The sequence below is a fragment of the Poromitra crassiceps genome, assembly GCF_964638095.1.
Source record: "Poromitra crassiceps genome assembly, chromosome: 8".
In the NCBI taxonomy this organism is placed as follows: domain Eukaryota; kingdom Metazoa; phylum Chordata; class Actinopteri; order Beryciformes; family Melamphaidae; genus Poromitra; species Poromitra crassiceps.
Genome location: NC_139629.1, coordinates 49,873,657 through 49,895,361, shown reverse-complemented (window position 1 = coordinate 49,895,361; position 21,705 = coordinate 49,873,657). Strand labels below are relative to the sequence as shown.

The 21,705-nt window shown below is 47.5% G+C and overlaps 1 protein-coding gene and 1 pseudogene across 2 annotated transcripts in view; both read right to left on the bottom strand.

The window, feature by feature from the left end:
• Positions 1-2,748: 2,748 nt before the first annotated feature.
• The window catches only part of LOC310780781 (neuron navigator 1-like), a gene marked incomplete at its 5' end in the record, with an annotated part of 165,525 nt that continues 146,568 nt past the window's right edge, over positions 2,749-21,705 (bottom strand). Inside the window, 16 exon segments of the mRNA XM_083641285.1 lie at positions 2,749-5,802; positions 6,452-6,640; positions 6,985-7,103; positions 7,282-7,487; positions 7,616-7,687; positions 7,785-7,936; positions 8,078-8,343; positions 8,540-8,711; positions 8,853-8,951; positions 9,073-9,161; positions 9,279-9,477; positions 9,612-9,774; positions 10,049-10,233; positions 10,977-11,098; positions 18,674-18,782; positions 20,229-20,312. Of these exon segments, the coding sequence (XP_083497411.1) occupies positions 5,707-5,802; positions 6,452-6,640; positions 6,985-7,103; positions 7,282-7,487; positions 7,616-7,687; positions 7,785-7,936; positions 8,078-8,343; positions 8,540-8,711; positions 8,853-8,951; positions 9,073-9,161; positions 9,279-9,477; positions 9,612-9,774; positions 10,049-10,233; positions 10,977-11,098; positions 18,674-18,782; positions 20,229-20,312 (2,322 nt within the window). The 3' untranslated portion in view covers positions 2,749-5,706.
• LOC310781606 (kinesin-like protein KIF3A pseudogene) lies at positions 15,521-17,620 on the bottom strand (annotated as a pseudogene). Its single transcript has one exon. The product of its transcript is annotated as a kinesin-like protein KIF3A pseudogene (transcript).

Sequence of the window (21,705 nt, the reverse complement as noted above, 5' to 3'; positions counted from 1 at the left end):
GGTGCCGAGTACCCCTGGGAACAGCTAGTCCTTTGGATGAAGGAGTCAGGGGGAACTTATGGATGTGATATATATATAGGGTTGGGTTGGGGGGCTACGGGACTCCACCCCCTTCCATGACTTTCACGACCTCCCCTCCCTCAATCACGGTGTCAACATTCCTGGCTTCATTATAAACGCCCGGAATACAAACTTTGCAGTCAATATTGTAGCCTATAGACGGTTTTCACCAGCTGCAACCCCACAGCACTTCCTTTTTCTCAGCTTCTTCTTCTGTGTTTTATGGCGGTTTGCATCCTTAAATGTTGCATTACCACCATCTGAATTGTATCAGCTTCATAGTGCTAACTATTGACAGTGTCCACTTTCTCAGCTATTCAGGGGAAAACACTGACATAGCCTACTTCTATTTTTTTTAAAATTTTTGCTATGTAAACGTTTAAATGTAAAGATAGGCCTATGCGTGCAATAACGTACTGATAGTCAGCTTACTCTGTAACATGTAGCTTTTATTAGCCTCTCAGGCTAGCTCCGGGACGCGATCTTTTTTTTCCCATGATGGCGAAGGCATGACCCGCCCCTCTCTGCCTCTAATTGGCTGACTGCACTCGGCTGCTCTCGCCCATGGCTCTCGCCTGCTTCCCAGGCGAGCCAGAGGTCATCTCAAGCCCTCTCCTCCCCTCTCCTCTGGTTCCCCCCACCCACCCTGCTCCTCTCCTCCCCTCCTCTTCTTCTCCCCCTCTCTCCTCTCCTCTTCTCCCCCTCTCTCCTCTTCTCCCCCTCTCTCCTCTCCTCTTCTCCCCCTCTCTCCTCTCCTCTGGTTCCCCCCGCTCACCCCGCTCCTCTCCTCCCCTCCCGCTCTCCTCTTCTTCTCCCCCTCTCTCCTCTCCTCTTGTCCCCCTCTCTCCTCTCCTCTCCCCTCCTCTTCTCCTCCCCCTCTCTCCTCCCCCTCTCTCCTCTCCCCTCCTCCTCTTCTCCCCCTCTATCCTCTCCTCTGGTTCCCCCCGCCCACCCTGCTCCTCTCCTCCCGCTCTCCCCGCCTCTTCTTCTCCCCCTCTCTCCTCTCCTCTGGTTCTCCCCCCCCACCCTGCTCCTCTCCTCCCGCTCTCCCCTCCTCTTCTTCTCCCCCTCTCTCCTCTCCTCTTCTCCCCTCCTCCTCCTCTCCTCCCCTCTCCTCTGGTTCCCCCCCCCACCCTGCTCCTCTCCTCCCGCTCTCCCCTCCTCTTCTTCTCCCCCTCTCTCCTCTGGTTCTCCCCACCCACCCCGGTCAGCGGTCGCCTTTTATACACTTCTCAAACAGCGCAGGACAACGCGATTGGCTGGCTCAGATTTGAACCTGAGCCAGCCAATCGCGTTATCCTGTGATGACGTAATGTCCTGTGCCCCGTGACCGGATGGACCATATATGGACTTCCTCCCCCCGAGACTAACGGCTAACATTCGCTACAGTCTAATCTTTCTAGAGGCACGTCCCCGTGCCAATGCGCGGCTTCACTCCCACTCGGGCTATCGGGCTGGCGCTTTAGCTCGAGTGGTTAAGAGGCTGCGCATTGCATGGTGCTAACTGTGCTGAGCCAGAGGTCCTAGGTTCGTATCCGCTCGGACGTTACACTAGTTAGCCAACCAACCAGCAGCTAACATTAGCTAGCTAGCTAGCTTACCGGAAGCGATATTTTTTTTCGGATGATGGCGAAGGCATAACCCGCCCCTGGCCGGCTGATTAGTGGCAGCCTCGTTATAAACCATAGATATGACTATATTAAAAACATAAACACACTGGCGTCTTTCATGCAGGCTAGCAAGCGTAACTGCTGTCTGTCTGTCTGACCCACTGAGTCTGACGGTCTGACCAGACTGTAGAAAGAGATGTAATGCAGGATAGCCAAGCGAATGTGTTTGGATGGAAGTTTGACGCTAGGCCAATCAGAGGCAGAGAGGGGCGGGTTATGCCTTCGCCATCATCCAAAAAAAGAATCGCCTCCGGGACAACAACGCTTCCTACCCAGCGTGTGCACGTCTTTCCGACAGGGGTGGTTGTTATGGCAACTATCAACAACAACAACAACAACAACTACTACTAACTACTACAAGACATAAAGACCGAAATAGGCTACCTTGTTAATGTGTCTGTCGGAGACACGGCCTAACGTTAACATTTAATATGAGCCGAATATCAGCCTGCGCAGTGCGCTCAGCTATGTATAGCCTACAGGAAGTAAACCGGATATTCAGGTGGGTTGTGACGGTTGTTATTGTTGTCAAGTTAAAACTGTCTATAGGCTACGTAAACATATCCATTTTACGCAGAAGTGCAGAACATCTTTGGACAGAAACAATGAATAGGCCTACTGTAATGAGATGCTGAGTTACGACAGTGATGCGGGGTTACGACAGCGCCGCAAGGCATTATGGGAACTGCCGTAGACTAGAACGTCAGATCAGACATGACATGTGAATGAACAACAACGCTGAAGTAAAGCTCATACTGAACAACCATACCTGTGTGGACAATAGGTAATTTCAACAAAGAATAAACACTAGAAGGGTTTATTACACCTACTAACTACACTTACTACACAGAGAATGGTAGCTATTACCTATGAGCTATACACACCAATAATCGATATAGGTTTGGCGCCCTCCAGTGGATAAGATAAATAAATGATAGGCAAACCGTAAAAAAAAACAGTGGAGACTTCCAAGATACAGACTGATGAGAAGAATGGCATGACTTTATTGAGTGTCCATAGAGCAATGTTAGACATATGGGATTTGTTGTGGTTATAGAGACATGCCATACATCCATTATTACCCTCCCCCCCATCAACTCAAGCCAAGTGCTCCTTCCCACTGGAGGAAGACAATAGACCACCAAGGACGCCCATTTTCTGCATACAGCCAGGGGGGCCATGCCTTCTCTTAGATCTCTATACTTTAGTGATTGTTGTCGCAGACACGCAGACTATTTACAGTGTTTACAATAGTGATGTCCTGTACAAAAGAGAAAGAAACCTTTACAAATAATTGCATAAGAAAAACAAATATCTGCTCTTAAAAAACAACATGGAAAGAAGATATCCAGTTATTAAAAATCCCCCCCCCCCCGATCCACTTGATAAGGTAAGCATGGTAGGTCCAATGGAACATAACTTTGGGAACACTTCAGGGTTACATGCATCGACATTACATCTCCAGGTAACGTCCACTGCAGCTCGTCACACTGCTTACACTCTCAGGCGACTCCTCAAAGATTACTAAGTAGGCTATTTCACACGTATATTCGTAACACGCTGTAATGTGTTGAATGGTGTCAAATCACACACGTACAGTAAGCAGCCCAATCATGACCCACAATCTATTCTATTGCAGAATGCACACAGAAACTGATACACACACACACACATCATCTTCAGTCCATCACCATGACGACCAGCCAGAGGTCAAAATGGCTGCCCACTCTCTCTACCCAGCACGTTTCTTTGAATGTGGGCATTAAAGTGACATCAGAGTAGGTTAGAGAGGAAGTGATGTACGATATCTCCCTCTAAAATCCAGGCCTCCGCGTGGTCGTTTCAAGCAGCAGCTCCAGGCCAAATAGCGTTTCAGGCACAGCTAGTCTGAGGCAGCATGTCTCTACTTTGAAGGTGGAGGGACATGGGAAACAGAATATGGTAGTCTGAGGTACTTCAGGGTCGAGGGGCACAGAGCCGAGAGGTTAGAGGGCATCTCGATTACCTAGCGTAGCTTCCTCTCCTTACAGGTCCTTTCCATGCCTTCTTCCTTCATTAACACCACAAGAACATTCAAGATGTAAGCAATAAATATTCTGTGTAATCGAGTACTCTTTATGTGATGAAGGACAACAATGGGAGGAAGCCACTTGTAAATGAGATGCTACCATTCTGACCTCCAGCTCTGTGTACAGCAGCTGACACTGTCTAACTCAATTAGTTTCCTCATATCCTTTTTAGAAGTTAGACTCTCTCCTAAAAATGATATATAGAAACTAATTTCTACAGGTTGAAAAAAAAAAGCGCAGATTCACAATAGCTGCGACCAGATGTACGAATTTCCGAAATGCACTTTTTGTGGACCAACCAACCAACAGAGTGACTTGTAGAGCTGCTGGCCGCAGCTAAAAAAAGAAAATGAAAAAGTAATGTTATTCCTCAAAGTTATAAATAGCCAATACAGTGAAGTAGGAGAATGCTTATTGTTGCACAGGCTCCACTCACTTGAATGGCAGTTTGGTCACTGGTGTTCTGCACTACACCATGTGGGCTGATGAATGAGAGATCATGGGAAGAAAAGTGGCGACTGATGATGTACAACGCCTCCATACTGCCGCTGTCTAACGGACTCGATGTCATGTTAGGTAAGGGTGATAGTTACTGTATACAGGTGATCAGTCAGTGCGACTCCGTATAAAATCCTACAAAAAAAACAAAATTTCAAAGCTGTATCCTCCTGATCTGTCACAAGAGGATTTTGCATGTTTTTTTTAAACCGATATCTACGTACAGAATATAAGCAAGCATAGCCAGAAATCGTTGGCTGTGTTGACAAGACTTTAGACTAGATTTTTGCCCTGTGTGTTTACAATGATGTTGTGACAGGTAACACTGGGTAACACTGTCCACAGCTGGATCACGAGGGAATGTTTGGTGCCAAAAGTGACAGGCAGTTTTGTGGAGTCGGCACATCTGTGGTTATGGGTATCAGTATATTATAACTAACCTTCCTGAATGACTGATGGTGTTTTCTTTATCGATTGACCCTAAAACATTATTCACCCATGCGTGTCACTCTTACAGCTACTTGCAAATTCACAGTTCTGATATCTGATGCATTTGATAAATATTACTGATTACTGAATGACATAATGGCTGAAAAAGAAACAGAAAATCAAGGCCATTTTCATAGTCATGTGACTATGTGTTGTATTCCACCAAGCACCTTTGAGAAGTGAGATAGCACTGAGTCAGGGATCAGTAAACACTGCCACCTAGTGGATTTACTAGTGAACTGCATGATTATGCCAATCTGATAGTCCCCCCCTTGATACACAGTCACTGACACAGCCACCTAAAATCCAATTGTGACAAGTACAAAATAAAGTGCATTTTTGGCTGTTATCTAGTGATGGACGTACTTCTGGGGAATTCAGATGATGTAACAGTTACATCCGAGGTGAATTGATTTGTCAAATGAAGCACATGCTTTGAAAAGAAATCCAGTCAGCACCGATATTGGAAACAAATAAATAAAAAGAGTGGGTCTTGATCAATAGGGTAAAAATTTGCATCATACTATTCTGGTTACCATGCACTTGCAGATTCAATAACGATCCATCCAGACCAAACTGAGGGCAGAAAAAAGACAAATATTATCTTTTCCCTGAAATGATCACCGCAGCTTTTCCTCAGAAAGCAGTTTCATAGTTTTTCCAATGTTCTAATAGTAGGGTAGACCATATCCTTTGTCCATAATCACTCTCTTTGTCGGTACTTTATGTTCACCATTTAGTTTTGTAACTGCTCACTGAGCACACCGCTAAGCTCATGATTGAGTCGTTGAAGTCTCATTGGGATTGCACCCTAGGTTTCACACTGCTAGCCATAATAAAGAGTCCATAGTTCCATGGCTTGACTGAGGGCCAGTAGCCACGCTAGGCTAGGCTAGGCTAGGCTCTGGCACATGTTCTCCTCAGAGTGTAGCCTGGAGACTGGGATCCAGACTGCCTTCCCGTTCTGGAGACTCGATGTAGTTGGCTGACTCCTGGAGCTTCAGCAGCATGGCCATCTGGGCAGCAGGGGGAGACAGAGGCACAGTGTTAAACTACAGATGTCCCACTGAAACCTTTTGTTGCAGGGTTAGCCCTGGTTCACACCGTAGGGTTAGCCCTGGTTCACACCGTAGGGTTAGCCCTGGTTCACACCGTAGGGTTAGCCCTGGTTCACACCGTAGGGTTAGCCCTGGTTCACACCGTAGGCATCTCAGACGCAGCACTGAAGCATTCGCTTCACAGAAGCTTCGAGCAGGAGCCTTGCCATTCACCAGAAGCACTGTGTTTTATCCACGCCTCGATCTGTTTTGCCCGGCGCAGCCCTGTCCCCCCCTCACAGCTTGCATTGACTTCATGCCTGGCTGCTCGGGTGCAGATACAAAAAATAGAACAGAAGCCGAAACTATCGCTGCAGTACACGTGCAGCGTAGCTTCAGCGTGGCGTGCGGCCAGTGTGATCGGTCTCTCGCCTGTTAACAAGGACACTGGAATGAAACTGCCTCCGCGCTGCGTAGCTTCAGCATAGCTTCGGCGTATGGTGTGTTCGGGCTGTTAGGATTAGTTGAAACACATCTTGTAACATGCATTTTCAGTTCACCTACAGTTAAAACCATACGCATATACTGTACCTACAACACCCTCAACAGAAGACTTTTTCATTCTCACCAGTGGGTCGGACTCCAGTGTGCTGGGTGGAGGTGTATCTTTGGGGGGCTTCTTCTCGTCACTGGGTGGACCAGTGCTGGGGGGAGGTAGGTGAAAGAGCTTGGACTGGTCTTGCTGGGCGTTGGGCCAAGGGAGGGTCCCTCTCACCCACTCCACTGGGTCCTCCCACACTGCCTTATGCCCGTGCACCTGTGGGAACAGACCGAAGAATACTTCAGTAAACACACCGAAGCCCATAGCACAACAGTGCATGAGGAGATGAGGACATGAACTTCTCGTTATAGCTGATGTTACAGTATGGAAATTAGTCTGTGAGTGTGTGTTCTTTATTTATTTATTTTTATCCACTTAACAGACACTACAACAATATGACAGAGCGAAAAAGACCAAAACTAGAAATAAAATAACTAAAAAATATACCAAAAAGCAAATTGAAATACAATTGATCTTGGTAGGATCCCTTCAACATGAATTGGTTTTGTCCCACTCCTCACTGGAGGAGACCCTCTCCCACTTTGTGAGTGTGTGTTCACCTTGATGCCATCCTTGGCTCCCTCCTGGAGGTATGGTATGATGGAGTGGTTCCACAGGTCGATGAACCACGGCCTGAACTCTGCCACTGTCACCGGGCACGACAGGAAGAAGCAGGGACCTGGGAGACGCGACATTGCCTTTAAACTCCTGATTCTAATGAGCGCTCTCTTACATATTCTGCTCCACTTCCTGGACCATTATGCAAATATTCTAGGTCCTACAATCTGAGGTCTATTTCCTGTTCAAAATCTCGACTTCAGCAAACCCTCCTTGCCCATTCTTGTCCCCTATCTCACCTATGAGGAAGTCTGAAGTGCTGTGTTTCTCCAGGAAGGTGTGGAGATGGTACCAAAGCTGAGGGACCCAGTCCAGGACACTGAGGAGAGCTTGGCGCGCGGCTGTGTCCTTCTCCTCCGCCTGCTGGGCCTCCACAGCTTTACGATGCAGGTACCTCACTAGGAACCCATTGGCTGGTTCCACGTTGTTGGAGAACGTCACCATTCTGCGGGTGCACACATAGAATGGCCATTATAAGAGAGGTTTTTACTGTATGTGAGGGCTTGGCTTTGTATTTGATAATGTGTCACATTAGCAGAGAAGATCCTGTGAAATGAGTCAGACTCTGGTTACCTGAAGCTAAGGTGCAGTCCATGATTAGATGTCATCTTCACAGGCTGATTGGTCGTTCCAACGATGTAAGGACTGAAACGACAACACAGATGGAATGATGTTTGAATCATCATGAAGTGAATCTTGACTTGACTCTTTGGAGAAGTATCTTCTGGAGGAGGTGACTCACCATTTGTGATACTTGCAGGTCAGCGCTCCATTGACTAGCTCAGTGGTGGCTGTTGTGTCACTAATGTCATCTAGGACGACAACCAATGGCAACTCTGCGCCACTCTCTCTGTCAATCTGATTTGCCAGGTTGGAAAGATACAACTGCAAATCCTGTGAAATAGATGGCTTTATATAATTTTCTGTGTGTATAAAAAAAAAACACGTGTATTTGTTTGTGAAAAATAGACTAAATTTAAAAGACTTCAAAATAACTGGTTGTCCAAACAGTCACGACGATACTGAATCCATTACCTTTGGTGACTGACGATGCATGTTGAAGGTGACGGCAGTACAGTGACCCGGGAGTGAGGACTCTTGCTCAGCCTCAGGCGAGTCGGGCCGGCTGCGCTGCAGGAGGTACTGTGCCAGACGCTGGGCCAGGTAGGACTTCCCGGTCCCACTGGGCCCTGACAGAACCAGACGCCTGTGCTTCAACAGCAGGCTGATGTAGTGCTGCATCATGGGCTTGGGAATCATCGTCTCAAACACCAGGGAGTCTACACATTTCTCTCTCAGACCTATAGGGAGTGGCAGAGACAGGGGGCAGGGAGGAAATAGAGATACAAGTGGATTTATAGACCAAGTTATATGGAACACTTCCAAGTAGAAACACTTGCACACTTAAACTTCATTAAGTTCTACTTCATGTTTATGGTGAACCTCTGCACTAGTGTTTTTCTAGCTCCGTTTCTGCTCTCAGGGAAGGACACCGACCTTTCAAGGTGACGAAAATGCGGTCTGAACCTCGGCCGAAACAACGAGAAGGCGAGGCTTGGGGCTTGTCCCCTCCGATCACCCTCCGCCCTCCCTGGGTCAGCTGGTAGCTGTGCAGCGAATCACAGGACAGACCCAAGCTGGCTGTTGGGTCCACTTGAGTGATGTAGTCCTGAGCAAAAACAGAGACAGTCACACAGAAGAAATAAATTCAACAAAATCCATAAATTTGAATCCTTTTGAGTCTCAGGCCATACCATCTCTACAACTACTAAAGGTCTTGGAAGTGAAATAAGGACAAGCGGTGACTTACTCTGAAGGTCTTCGCTATGAGTGAGTCCAGAGAGGCCCAGTCAGTCCTCCCATTGACCAGCACGGAGCCTAAGTAGTAGTCCTGCTGCTGCTTACACCCCTATGCAGAAAGAGAGAGAGAGATGATGACCAACATGCAACACATAATATCTATTAAACGCTGCTATTATTATTATTATTATTATTTGATATTGTAGCTATTAAAGGTGTTCCACGTTTACCTCAGGCTGGTCTCCAATGCGTACCAGTACTTGTGCACACACCTCCTCCCGCTGAGAAGACACACTAAGCATGTCCACTGGAGACACGTCTTATGAGAGAGGGTCAGAAGGAGGAGCAGAGGCCATTACAAAGAGGGAGTTTGCGTTTCCATGCGTGCTATAATGTGTAGGTCAAATACTGTTATGTTTACGAGCATCTCTCTCACCTGCATCTTTACAATCATTCAGGCTGAGGCTGAAGGACTTAGTGAGGGACATGCTGATTGGCTGCCTCGGCGAGGGCCCCAGGAGAGAGGCCAATCCGGAGGGCTGGGAGGTGGAAGTGGTGGGACCGGAGCTACCGTCGGACTCGGGACCTCCTGTTTTTAACTGGTCGTTCTCTGCCTTCAGGTTCTCCACCGTTGACTAGGCCACACAGGGAGAGGGTGAAAACTCACAATTAAATTCAAAATCAATAACCGCACGCGTGCAGCAGTCACATTCCACACACACACGCACGGATGTAATTCACTTTTTAACGAACGTGCTCATGCACACACCTGCATGCTGTTCATGGCTTCTCGGAGCTGCTCCAGCTGATGGGCGGAGCTTAAGGCCTCCAGTCGGATGTCTGTCAACTTCCTCTCTTTTTCCCAGAGTTCAGAGCGTAACTCCGTCACCACCTTCTCATCATTCTCTGTCTCTTCTGTGCTCTCCATGATCCTGGATAGAACAGGACATACTCATCAGAGCCAGTCAGCCACCCACACAAAATCATGAGCTTCTCAACACACCAAGACACTTTTACCTACCTTTTAACAGACATGCTAATAGGTTAACAGGCAGTACAAGAGTAACAGCTGAACCCTAATAGGTTGAACAGAATTAGCACGATAGCAGAAGGCTAAACAAGCGCCTCAGTAATGAGCTAAGAGGTGATTGAGTTTCCATTTGGCTAACCCGGCGTAAAGAGACGAGGCGTTTTGGTACTACTCACACGGACGACGTGGCAGAGGTTGATGTTTTGAGGGATGGAGGCTCGTCCTCTCCTCCTTCTACCCCTTCGTGCAGCATCTTTGGGGAGTTGGGAGCCGAGGAGTCTGGGGTGGCGATCTCCTCAATGTCCGAGTAGGTCTTGGAACCTTTCTTGATGCTGAACGCCTTGTTGAAGGAGCTTCTCAGCTACATAGAAACAGGCAGGGGAGAGAGACAGACAGAGGATGGAACCGATAGGCTACTCAAAAGGAACTACATTTATAATCGAGAAGGTAAAAAAAAACAAAAAAAAAATGTTGTTAGAATTGTTAATTTGACACGTCAGTCATCTGTAGATAGGTCAAAGTTCAATTTGTGTATCATCACAATACCATCCATCCATCCAGCAATCCATCCAAAAGTAGAGTAACAGTGGTGTAACTGAGAAAGTATGATTGAAAACAACATGAAATGAAGCTATGATGTCATTATTAAGCTGTGGACTCCGGTCGTTATGGATCAGCAGCATGTCTGCTGATTGCAACTGTTACTGAATTACAGCCATCCAATCAAATGAATCATTACATAATCACAGATTAGACAGCCAATCAGCAGTCTAGGATGTCAATCAGCAGAGATGAGGGGGGGAAGGTCTTGGAAGATTGTGTTGGAGTTTTAGATGGTCCATCATGCTACATGACAGAAAATGATAGAGGCTCTACAGAGACACATGACTACTCACCTCACAGACCTAAAACAACACAATGACACAACAAAGAGGACGACAAGACTGGTCACACTTTCTCATTGGGGTTCACACACACTGTCAAGTCATGATCACAGAGGAGAATGAACTGAGCAGATACAAAGCCAGGTTACACACGTACAGTACATACTGATGATGCCTGCATGTCTGTGTGTGCCTTACATGCAGGTGTGAATTCACTCACCCAACTCTTTTTCTTTTTCTTCTTGGCCTCCTGGTCCTTCAAGCTGCCGACACTGGAGAGACTGGTCAGGCTGTTCAGACTGGAGATGCTCTCGCACGAGTTCTGACGTCGAATACGCATGTCTGGAATACAACAAACACTCAATGATAATAGATAGGGAGATACATAGATAGATAGATAGATAGATATAGAGATCAATGGTTGTCAAATGGGGGTCCGGGGACCCCCAGGGGTCTGTGGCACTTTGCCAGGGGGAAAGGTTTTCAGGAAAATAAAAATAAAACCCTTTTTGTTGTTGTTGCAAAAGCTTCATAGTTCAACGAAAATATTTTATGCTTTAAATCTAAAATGGCTCATGGATTACATTCTAATCTAACAAACCTATCAATTTAAAAGTCAAGCACGTTACCGTGGAAACAATTAAGCTGAGCCCAAAATCACAAATCAGAATGAGGGGTAAAATATTTGAGAACCTCTGATATAGAGATGGATAGAAGCGCTAAGGTTGCCCCCCTCTTTGCCAGCTGGAATGGCCGACAGCACGACCAGCCGGGCTGGCGTAGACACGGAGCTGGATCCTTATGTGGGCTGATAGCACGTACAGACTACAAGATGCTCGTGAGTCGTCAGTCTCTGTTCCTTTCACACTTATACAACGCTCTATCTTGTAACCAGGAGTCTTTGAGTCATTTTGGTTTTCACACTATATGACTGAGCTGAGACAGGGGATCAATCGATCGATCACGCATTACAAGATATTCCACCAGGAGAATCCCGCACAAGTCCGCAAACGCAGTCTCACACCGGCTTTATTCTTTCTAAACACACGCTCGCACATCGATGGGTCATTCTCCAAAATTGGTTCAATGTTAGATTTATTAAGTCGGAGTTATCAAGTTTACGGCTATCTCAAATATTATTTGGGTTTCCAATGGATAATGATTTTAGTAAACGATTTGCATAGCTACTTAATGCTTTTTACATTTGATTTTTGGTTGTGGGACAGTTTGTACCAATCCCGGAGAACGACCTCCTCAAGTCAGACCACTTGTCTGTTTGTAGCGTGCTGCAGACAGCACACATCACGCTGGCCGTGTCTGCCTCACTACGCTCTTCTCTCCCGACACGACCATATCAAGCAGGCTAGATATCCGTCGGACCTCTGTGACTCATCGGCGGGTACTGGGGGGAGGAGCTCCCCGAGCGCCGAGCCAACGTGATTTGCCTCTGATCAGGAGGAGGTTTGTCACTGAGCTCCAAAAACTGCTCGCCGAGAGCTTAGTGTAGGTATGAATTAAAATTGGCATCATTGATGAGTTATGACCTCATCACCGTCTGCGACATCATCAGTGATTTATGACATCATCATCGGTGATATTATGACATCGCTATAGTAGTGTCATTTACAGTCCAATCGCTTACCTGTCAAACAATTTTCGCAATGTGTTCTCCGGGAAAAAATACCGTAGGAAGAAAACAGAAAAGAAATGGTATGTTGAAATCTCCAGAAGCCCTGAGAGGCAACGGGGGGTTGAGCACTCAGTTCGAGGTCTGTGATGTCGCTGCACCCCCTCAGTCAGGCTCACTTATTCTCACCACTCCAGTTGCAGAAGAAGAAGAACCATCAAGGTTCTCCAAACTTTGTGATGAGACCTTCCAGGGTCGTCTTGGCCCCGGACAAACAAAGCAAGCGGGGTCCCATCAAAGCTTTGTGGACACAGCCTTGGATGAGTTTCTCTCTCCAAGACCTCTCAGTCATGAGGAAAGTGATTTTGATGGCCGGGACACCACAGTGCCAGCGCTTCACACCTCAGTTCTACCCAACAGCCTGGGGCGTACCACTCCAGTTGCAGGAGAAGCAGCCAGGTTCAACAGCCTGGGGCGTACCACTCCAGTTGCAGGAGAAGCAGCCAGGTTCAACAGCCTGGGGCATACCACTCCAGTTGCAGGAGAAGCAGCCAGGTTCAACAGCCTGGGGCGTACCACTCCAGTTGCAGGAGAAGCAGCAAGGTCCTCGAAACGTGGCGAGACCTTTGAGGTTCCAACGCCACTTTCATGGCACTCAGGCGTCATGGAGGCCTGCATGGAGGAGTTTTTCTATCCAGGACCTCTTGATTATGTGGATAGCGGTTCTGAGGGCTGGAACACCAGAGTGCCATGGCTTCAGTCGGCTCAAGGGGGGTTGGGAATGGAACCTGAGAGCCAGGGCGAGATAGTGGATGCTTCCCTGGAGATTCCCTGGTTATACCTGGACCTGTAGTCTTCAGCTGCTGCTTCAGCTAACCCGCCTCTCCCCAATTGTACCTGACCCATTATTGATCTGGAGAGTTGTAGACTAGCACATGCTCTTCTTTTCACCTGACAGCCACAGGTCACATACACTTAGTCTGGCTTCCCAGTCGCAGACACGGCCAATTGTGCCTGACCAAGCCCGAGATAACACGGGGTCTTGAACCTGCAACCCTCTTGTTTGTAGGCAGTCCTCAGCTATATACTGTGACACATTATTTTGAATGTCAACAGTAGAAACAGAGAATCTTGGGAGGAAGCTGGATTTGCGAGATCACGATCACGTGAGAAATCCATCTTGCTACGCAGCCAGATGTGTGTTTGAATCCGTCCCAGCAGTGGGCGGGGACCAATCAGCATCGAGGCAGCTTCAGGAAGGATTTAGGTGTGAGCCCATGGGATGGTTCTGTGTGACAAACCATCTGGCGCGTCAGGTTAAGAACAGATGCTTCCCTGGACATTCTGTGGAGATCTTACCTGGGCATGTCTTGGTCCTCAGCTACTGTGATATTTTGAATGTCACCAGTAGAATCAGCCAATCAAATAGTGCTGCTTTGAATACTTTGAAAACAAGAGAGAGGCTAATAATTGTGTGGCTTCCCTTCAGTTTTTAGCTCGCATCCTCACCGATGATATCACTATTGCTCGAGTGACATCACTGATGATATCATCACCAATTACTCTAAATTTAGAATATATACACCCCCCACATTATGAGATCATCAATGCTATATGACATCACTATAGTGGTGACCTGGCCACCAGGACGAGCCGTGACCTACTAGAACTAGAATTAATTTCCCTCCTTGGTGCGGTTCGTTTGGGCAGGTGTGAATGCAGCAATCACACTCAGGTGCGCACCAAACAACCGGACCGAGACCTGTTGAAAGAGGTGGTCTCGGTGCGGTTCCAAACTCTGGTACGGTTCATCGGTGGTGAGAATCCGACCTCGATCCGACCCAACTGCAGGAAGCCTCACGCCTTTTTTGATTAAACGAGCTGCCGTTGTCAGCAGCAGCGCTGTGCGTAACCGCCTGAGGGTGAACATCTCTCTCTTTCTCACACGAACACACACATTCACACACAGCCTGTCTGTCATCCATGTGGAGATGAAACACAATCTATTCCACTTAGGTCTCTCTGTCTCTCCCACCGCCTCCAACAGCCTGCAGGTGGCGGGCTCTCCATTATACACACTATCACAGCACGGACAGTCATGTGACCTGCTGGGTATTGTAGGACAATTAAAAACACAATAACAGGGGGCGTGTCCCAGTGGCTCGCCTGGTAGAGCGTGTACCATTAAAGGGATATGCCAACATTTTGAGAGTTTAGGCGATTTGTTATATTGCCAATATCAAAAGTAGAATGTAGATGCTTTTATGTTCACTGCGTGCAGTACAAACAGCGGTAGAGCTCTCACTGCTACTTAGCTTAGCGCTACAGTGGCAGTGTAAGGAACAGCTGCCTGCTCCCGTTCAGTCGCCCAGAATACACATTCCAACAGTGCCAGAAACACGTAATACACATGTTGTGACTCGTGTACTCAACACGCAATGGTCATTTTCGTAGTAAATCCACCACACCGAGAATGAACAAAGAATAACCAAACTAACAGAGTATAAAGGAAGTCACTTCCTCGTTTGCCATGAGGCGCATGCGCTGTGTGCATGCGCTGTACTGATGACTGCGCATGTGCCTCATGGCAAACAAGGAAGTAACTACATAATCGTTTAAATAATTTTCAATAATAAAATCTTCAGACTCGACTAATGACTCTTCTAAGGCACAAACAAGGACGTATAACTACATCTTTTAAATAATTTACAATAATAAAATCTTCAGATTCGACTAATGACTCCTCTAAGGCACAAACAAGGAAGTATAACTACATCTTTTAAATCATTTTCAATAATAAAATCTTCAGATTTGACTAATGACTCCTCTAAGGCACAAACAAGGAAGTATAACTACATCTTTTAAATAATTTTCCATAATAAAATCTTCAGATTCGACTAATGACTGTATCCATAAGCTTTTCAGGAAACGTGCAGAATTATGGACAAAATGAATGCACAGTATGGACAAAAAGCTCCGTCCGTATGCGTATCTGCATTTAACATTGAGCGCAATTGAGCCTTTAGTCCTGCCTACAGTACCTTTAGTCCTGCATACCTTTAGTCCTGCATACCTTTAGTCCTGCATACCTTTTAGTCCTGCATACCTTTAGTCCTGCATACCTTTGCAGGTACATGTCACGCCGTTCTTCCACCAGCCTTGGGTCGGCCACTCTTGCTGCTTCGAGAAGAGAGCAACGCAGAGGAAAGAGTTCTAGGCCTCTCTAGTTTCATCAGTGACTGCTGCATGCTCTCCTCTGTGTATTCCCGGTACACATGGGACAGGTCCACCTCAAATGGATCTTTTTCTTTCTTGACCGGTGCGGGGGTCGGTTTTCTAATATTGTTGCCAGTGTATGCCACACGTTTCAGTTGCCATTCTCCAATATATTCATCCCAGTGCGCATAGTTCCTGATCATCTCCTGATACTCCTGGGGAATGAAGTTGTCTATGATGAGCTTTTGGAGCGGCAGCTCTCGTCTCAGCTGGCGGACGTTCTCCCGGAGGCCCTCGATCTCCTGCTGATGCTTTAGCTGCTCTTCAGCCATTTGTGATTTGTAAGCGATCAGCATGGCCCCACCTTTCTCTAGCTTCTTGGTCTTTCCATGGGCCTCCTCCTGAAGGCTAGTGTATTTCTCCCCAATGTCCAGATGTTCTTGCTCTTTCTCCTCCAGCTCTTTGCGGAGCTGCTCGGCCCTCCCGCGGCGTTCTTCCAATTCATTGTTGGACTCCTGCAAGAGCTTCTCTTGCTCCTTAGCCTTGGCCAGGAGGTCCACCCCACCCACAATCACCTTCTTCTCTAGGGCAGAAAACTTATCCAACAGCAGTTTGCGCTCCTGCTGGGCTTTGAGGAGGTCCTTCTCCCTCTTCTCCAGCTCTGCCCTCACCTTGTTCCTCTCGCCCTCCTCCATGTCCAGCTGGGCCTCCAGGGCTTTCCTTTCCTCCTCAATCTTTGCCTGCATCTCCGCCATCTTGTGAGGGGAAACCTTCTTCCCTCTTCTTCTTCTGCGGCTATCACCTGCCTCCTCTCCTTCAACATCACCTTCGTCCATCTCTTCTGATCCACTGCCCTCCGAGTCAGAGATCTCCTCCCCTTCCTCCAGCTTTCTCTTAAGATCCTCAAGCTCCTTCTGAAACTGGTGCAGCAGGGCATCCTTGGGGTCCTCGTTGATCCGGGCTTTGTTCTTAATGTTCTTGGCCCGATTGGCATACCGCAGGGTATTGACGGTCTCATCGTAGTTGTAGTCTGCTGGGCCTAGGTTTGCACACATCAAGGTCTTGGAGTTTCCTCCTAGTGAATCCTGCAGCAGACGGGTGAGTTTGGAGTTCCTGTAGGGTACGTGTGTACCCTTTCCGTCCACGAGGGCGGAGATGACGTTCCCCAGTGTGAAAAGAGAAGAATTGATCTTGATTGCCTCCTTTAAGCGCTGTCCTGCGGCTCCACTCTTCCCCTGCCTCTCAGAACCTGCGAGATCGACCAGGTGAAGTTTGCCCATGTGCACAGGCCGCTTTCCATCCGCACCTTTCTCACTGCACTCTACGGTGATGGTGAAGATGGCGTGCGAGCGGGAGCTATGCTCGTTCATGTTGGTGGCGCCGACGGCACGGTTTTTGTGCCCCAGGATCATGATCCTGTACATGTCGTCGGCGTTGTTCACGACACAATCGGAAAGGTCTTTGATGTATATACCCACATCGGGCCTTTCGAACACCTCGAGCCGCTGCATCTGGTCCTTGCTCAGCAAGTCTCGCACTTCCTCGTTGTAGATCTCCAGGTATGATACACGGACCAAAAAGCGGGTGTCGCCCTCCGCCTTGGCGATGTGGCCAAAGACATGAGCGAAGGAGTTGGGGATGATGCCTCTGAGTGCTGGCACTGCCCTCTCACCCTCCATGGTGAACGTCTTCCCCGTGCCCGTCTGCCCGTAGGCAAAGATGGTGCCGTTGTAACCCGCTAACACGGAGTCCACGATGGGGCGTGCTGTGAGGTTGTACACGTCCAGCTGTTTGCTGTCTGGTCCGAACACGGCGTCAAAGGTGAAGGTCTTGGGAGGCTCGTTGGGATTCTCTAGTTTGTTGACAGTTACGGTCCCTTGGATCTCGTCCACACTGACGGCCTGTTTGTGGCCCGTCTTTCTCTCCTTCTGATTGAGGGGACGACATCTCACTATGACCTTCACATTGTCACTGACGTCCAGCTTCTCAGGTTTATCAACCTTCTTATTAGTGCTCGGCATGGTCAACTACAGAAAGATGCCACTGTAAATGTTAGCAGGAGGATTTTTTAAATGCCAGCAGGAGGATTTTTTAAATGCCATCCATCACTGATGACATAATTACCGATGAATGTAGACTATATACCCCCCACATTATGACATCATCAGTGATATATGACATCACTATAGTAGTGACCTGGCCACCAGGCCTCTCGAGCTGTCTAGAACTGCATGACATCATCGTTGATTTATGACAGTGGTCACGTAGATCTCAGGGTGCTATTTTTGGATGAGTGTAACTGTGTCAGCAGTGTCTTGCATTCAACCAGTCAGCCCGTGCATGTTTATTGCAAACGGATAATTTAAATATACATTAACAAATACCGTTTATTGCTCATGATTGCTTATCATTGAAATTATAAACACTTAAGAGTTTATGATTTTTTTGTAATTATGTTTTGGTGTGTGTACAAACAAAGCCTAGTTGGCTTTTGCACACCAAGTCCGTATTTTTCGTCCGAAATTGTCGCACGTTTTAAAATAAATACGACCTCATGTTGTGTCACTCATGTTTACACGCTAACTCCGAAACTTTCGTCCATCATTAAAGTTTTCGGAACAGGTTCGATTTTCTGCGCTTTTCGTATCAGTCAATAGCCTTTTGCGAGCTGTTTTACCCGTTTGTGTTTGCAGATGATGGATTAAAAAAACACACAGGCAGATGTTGCGTGGTTGAAAAATGTCAAAGTAGATCTGATTTATGACCTCATCACTGTCTGTAGTGACCTGGTAAATCTGATTTATGACCTCATCACTGTCTGTAGTGACCTGGTAAATCTGATTTATGACCTCATCACTGTCTGTAGTGACCTATGATCTCATCACTGTCTGTAGTGACCTGGCGACCAAGTTGAAGGAACACAAGTGCACAGTGGGAGACAACTGCACTCTGGAGCTTCCAGACTAAGCACTAGAACTGAGCACATGAATCACGCAAAGCTTTTTACATGCATACATACATACATACATATAGACAGACAGACATACAGACAGACATTATCCTGATTTCCTGACCTCTCATGTTGTCTGGGGTATCTAGGGCTACGTGTATGACAGCCTGGGCTTCCTCGTTCTTGGTCTTCAGGGCCTCGATGGTCTCCCTCAGGTCCAGCAGCTCAGTGTCCTGCACAAACATTTTGGCAAGCGGTCAGGGTCCCGTACAAAATAACTTTGTCAGACAATTAAAATCCCATCAAAACAATGTCAGATGGTTGGGTTGGCATAGCTCAGTTTCTACCTAAACCACTTTATACAAATATTGTCTTTTGTTTACATTAAGACATTGCACCTTCTATACAAAACTATACTAGTATAGTCTATACTATATAATACCTCTTCAACTATAGTCTGTGTTGCAGTTGCTGCTACAGGTGGGCTTGAACCCTCTCACCATATGAACAGTTCAAAAGGACAAAGAGCCTTGAACAACAGAGCCATCTCTGTGCTGTCTATTGTGTAGAAGCTCTAAGCCCATCTCCTCCAGGCTAAAGTGAGACTGTGCTGCAGGGTCAGTGCACTGTGTGTGTGTGTGTGACTGTGCTGCAGGGTCAGTGCACTGTGTGTGTGTGTGTGTGTGTGTGTGTGTGTGTGTGTGTGTGTGTGTGTGTGTGTGTGTGTGTGTGTGTGTATGTATGTGTGTGTGCTGCAGGCTGAGCAGCACAGGTCAGTGCGCTGGCACAAACATCAAAGGCTGTTTCTGGAGTGGTCTAGACTAGCCTTTTACTGGGAGCAGCAAGGCATGAAGAGCCCAGAGAGACTCCTCAGATGTACACAGACCCCCCCCCCCCACACACACAGACACACACGCACACACACACACACACACGCACGCACGCACGCACGCACACACACACACACACACACACACACACACACACACACACACACACACACACACACACACACACACACACACACACACACACACACACACACACCTTTGTGTGCAGATCGCTGGTCTCTGCCATGACCTGGGTGAGTTAAGAAACACACACACACACACACACACACACATGATTCCTCTTGTCATTGGTGTCCTTTGCTGTTTCTTTCTCTCTCTCAGTTCATGGCTCTGTGTTGTCACTAGCATCCAACGCCTCGCCCACCTACTCCTCTGTCAGCTTCACCAGCACACAACCTCAGGTAGCTATACTGCTCTCTCTCTCTGTGTGTGTGTGTGTGTGTGTGTGTGTGTGTGTGTGTGTGTGTGTGTGTGTGTGTGTGTGTGTGTGTGTGTGTGTGTGTCTTTACTAATTGTTTTCACTCTGGGTCAGGTGGATCATTTAGCTTTCAGGGAAGGGATTTCCCACTCGAACCCCTGACCTCCACCCCGACACCAACATGCCCTGTGGGGCTGCAGCCTGAGCCCCCTAACCCACATTCAGGCTGATCAAAGTCACCTCACTTCATGTTAGTTCAGGTTCAGACCCTGCTGGCTCTTAGCTTACTGTTAAAGAGATGCTATCATGGTGACATACAGCCGGGAGGCAGGTGTGTGTGTGTGTGTGTGTGTGTGTGTGTGTGTGTGTGTGTGTGTGTGTGTGTGTGTGTGTGTGTGTGTGTTGCGTACCTTCTGCTCGTGGCTGAATGACAGACTCTGTAGTCGGGTTGTCATGAGGGACAGACTTTGCTCAAAGGCAGCCACCAGATTTGCCTGTTCAGAAAAGAACAAAAATAAGTCACTGGAACATCACTTCAGAGTCAAAACACAAGAAACAACATGGAGTGTATTGTAACATCAAAACAACAGCATAATGTATCTATTGACACTTCTGATATGAGTCTAATGACAGAACATCATTTGGTCCAGAAGTCTAAGAAACTAGAAGATGGCGGCCGATGCGGGGACGGATGAAATAGATTCTCTTTGTTCCATTATCCTTCCTGTACGAGGTGCTGAAAAGCTGAATAAAACACAAAGACTGAACAGGCTGTCTGTCTCCTGGGGACACGCCCACTTTAGACACGCCCCCTTTAGACACGCCCCCGAGCTGGAGAGGAGAATGACTCTCACAGAGTGCATTAATAATACTGTGGAATAATTGATGCAGCCCCGCCATTAATCCAGCGCGTTAATCATGTTGTGTTCAGTGCATCTGTTTTACCTCTTCACTGCCCCCACATAACGAGGTCAGAAACACTATGAAGCAATCTCAGGGGAGGAGGCAACACACACGCACGCACGCACACATGCACACACACACACACACACACACACCTAAATGCACACACACACACACACACACACACACACACACACACACACCTACATGCACACACACATAGAGTACAGACACAGACACAGACACAGACACACACACACACACACACACACACACACACACACACACACACACATGATTGATGCATAGTGTATTGTCTGGAGCCATGCATAATGTCTCTACTGTACTCCTGCACTTGATATGAGATGAAAAAACGGAGAGGGCGGAGCTACTGAAACAACCTTGTAGAGAGAAAGGGCAAGCACAATACTGGACCCGAGGGTGGTGTGTGTGTGTGTGTGTGTGCGTGTGTGACTGCGTGTGTGTGTGTGTGTGTGTTAGTGTATTGTGAAGCTAAGTGGCTTGCGGAGAGGTTAGACCCCGTCTGCATAAGAGAAGCGCTGAGACTGCATAGACATGATGTACGACTGACATGCTGCAGCGAGGAGTATCAATCTCTCTCTCTCTCTCTCTCTCTCTGCTGCCTCGTGTGGCCAACAGGAAGAAGGCTTGTTAAGAAGGGATGAGAGGCAGTGCTTTCATCTGGCTGTAGGTCAACGCTCAGTGGCTAGCAGAGATGCTGCTGCTGCTGCATCAAGAAGAGCAGCAGGAGGAAGGTGAAAGGCTGTTACACATCAAGAGCGATGCGGACGTACGGCGCCAAATTGCGATGCGAATATTGACCCACCTGTCAATCACAGCAACAGATAGTGGACGGAAGCGAATTTCTGAAAAATCACAATAACGCCGCAATAACGCTCAGCGAAACTTCGCCGTTGGTATGCACGGTTGCATTGACTGATATGGGTTCGGAAAATATTATTG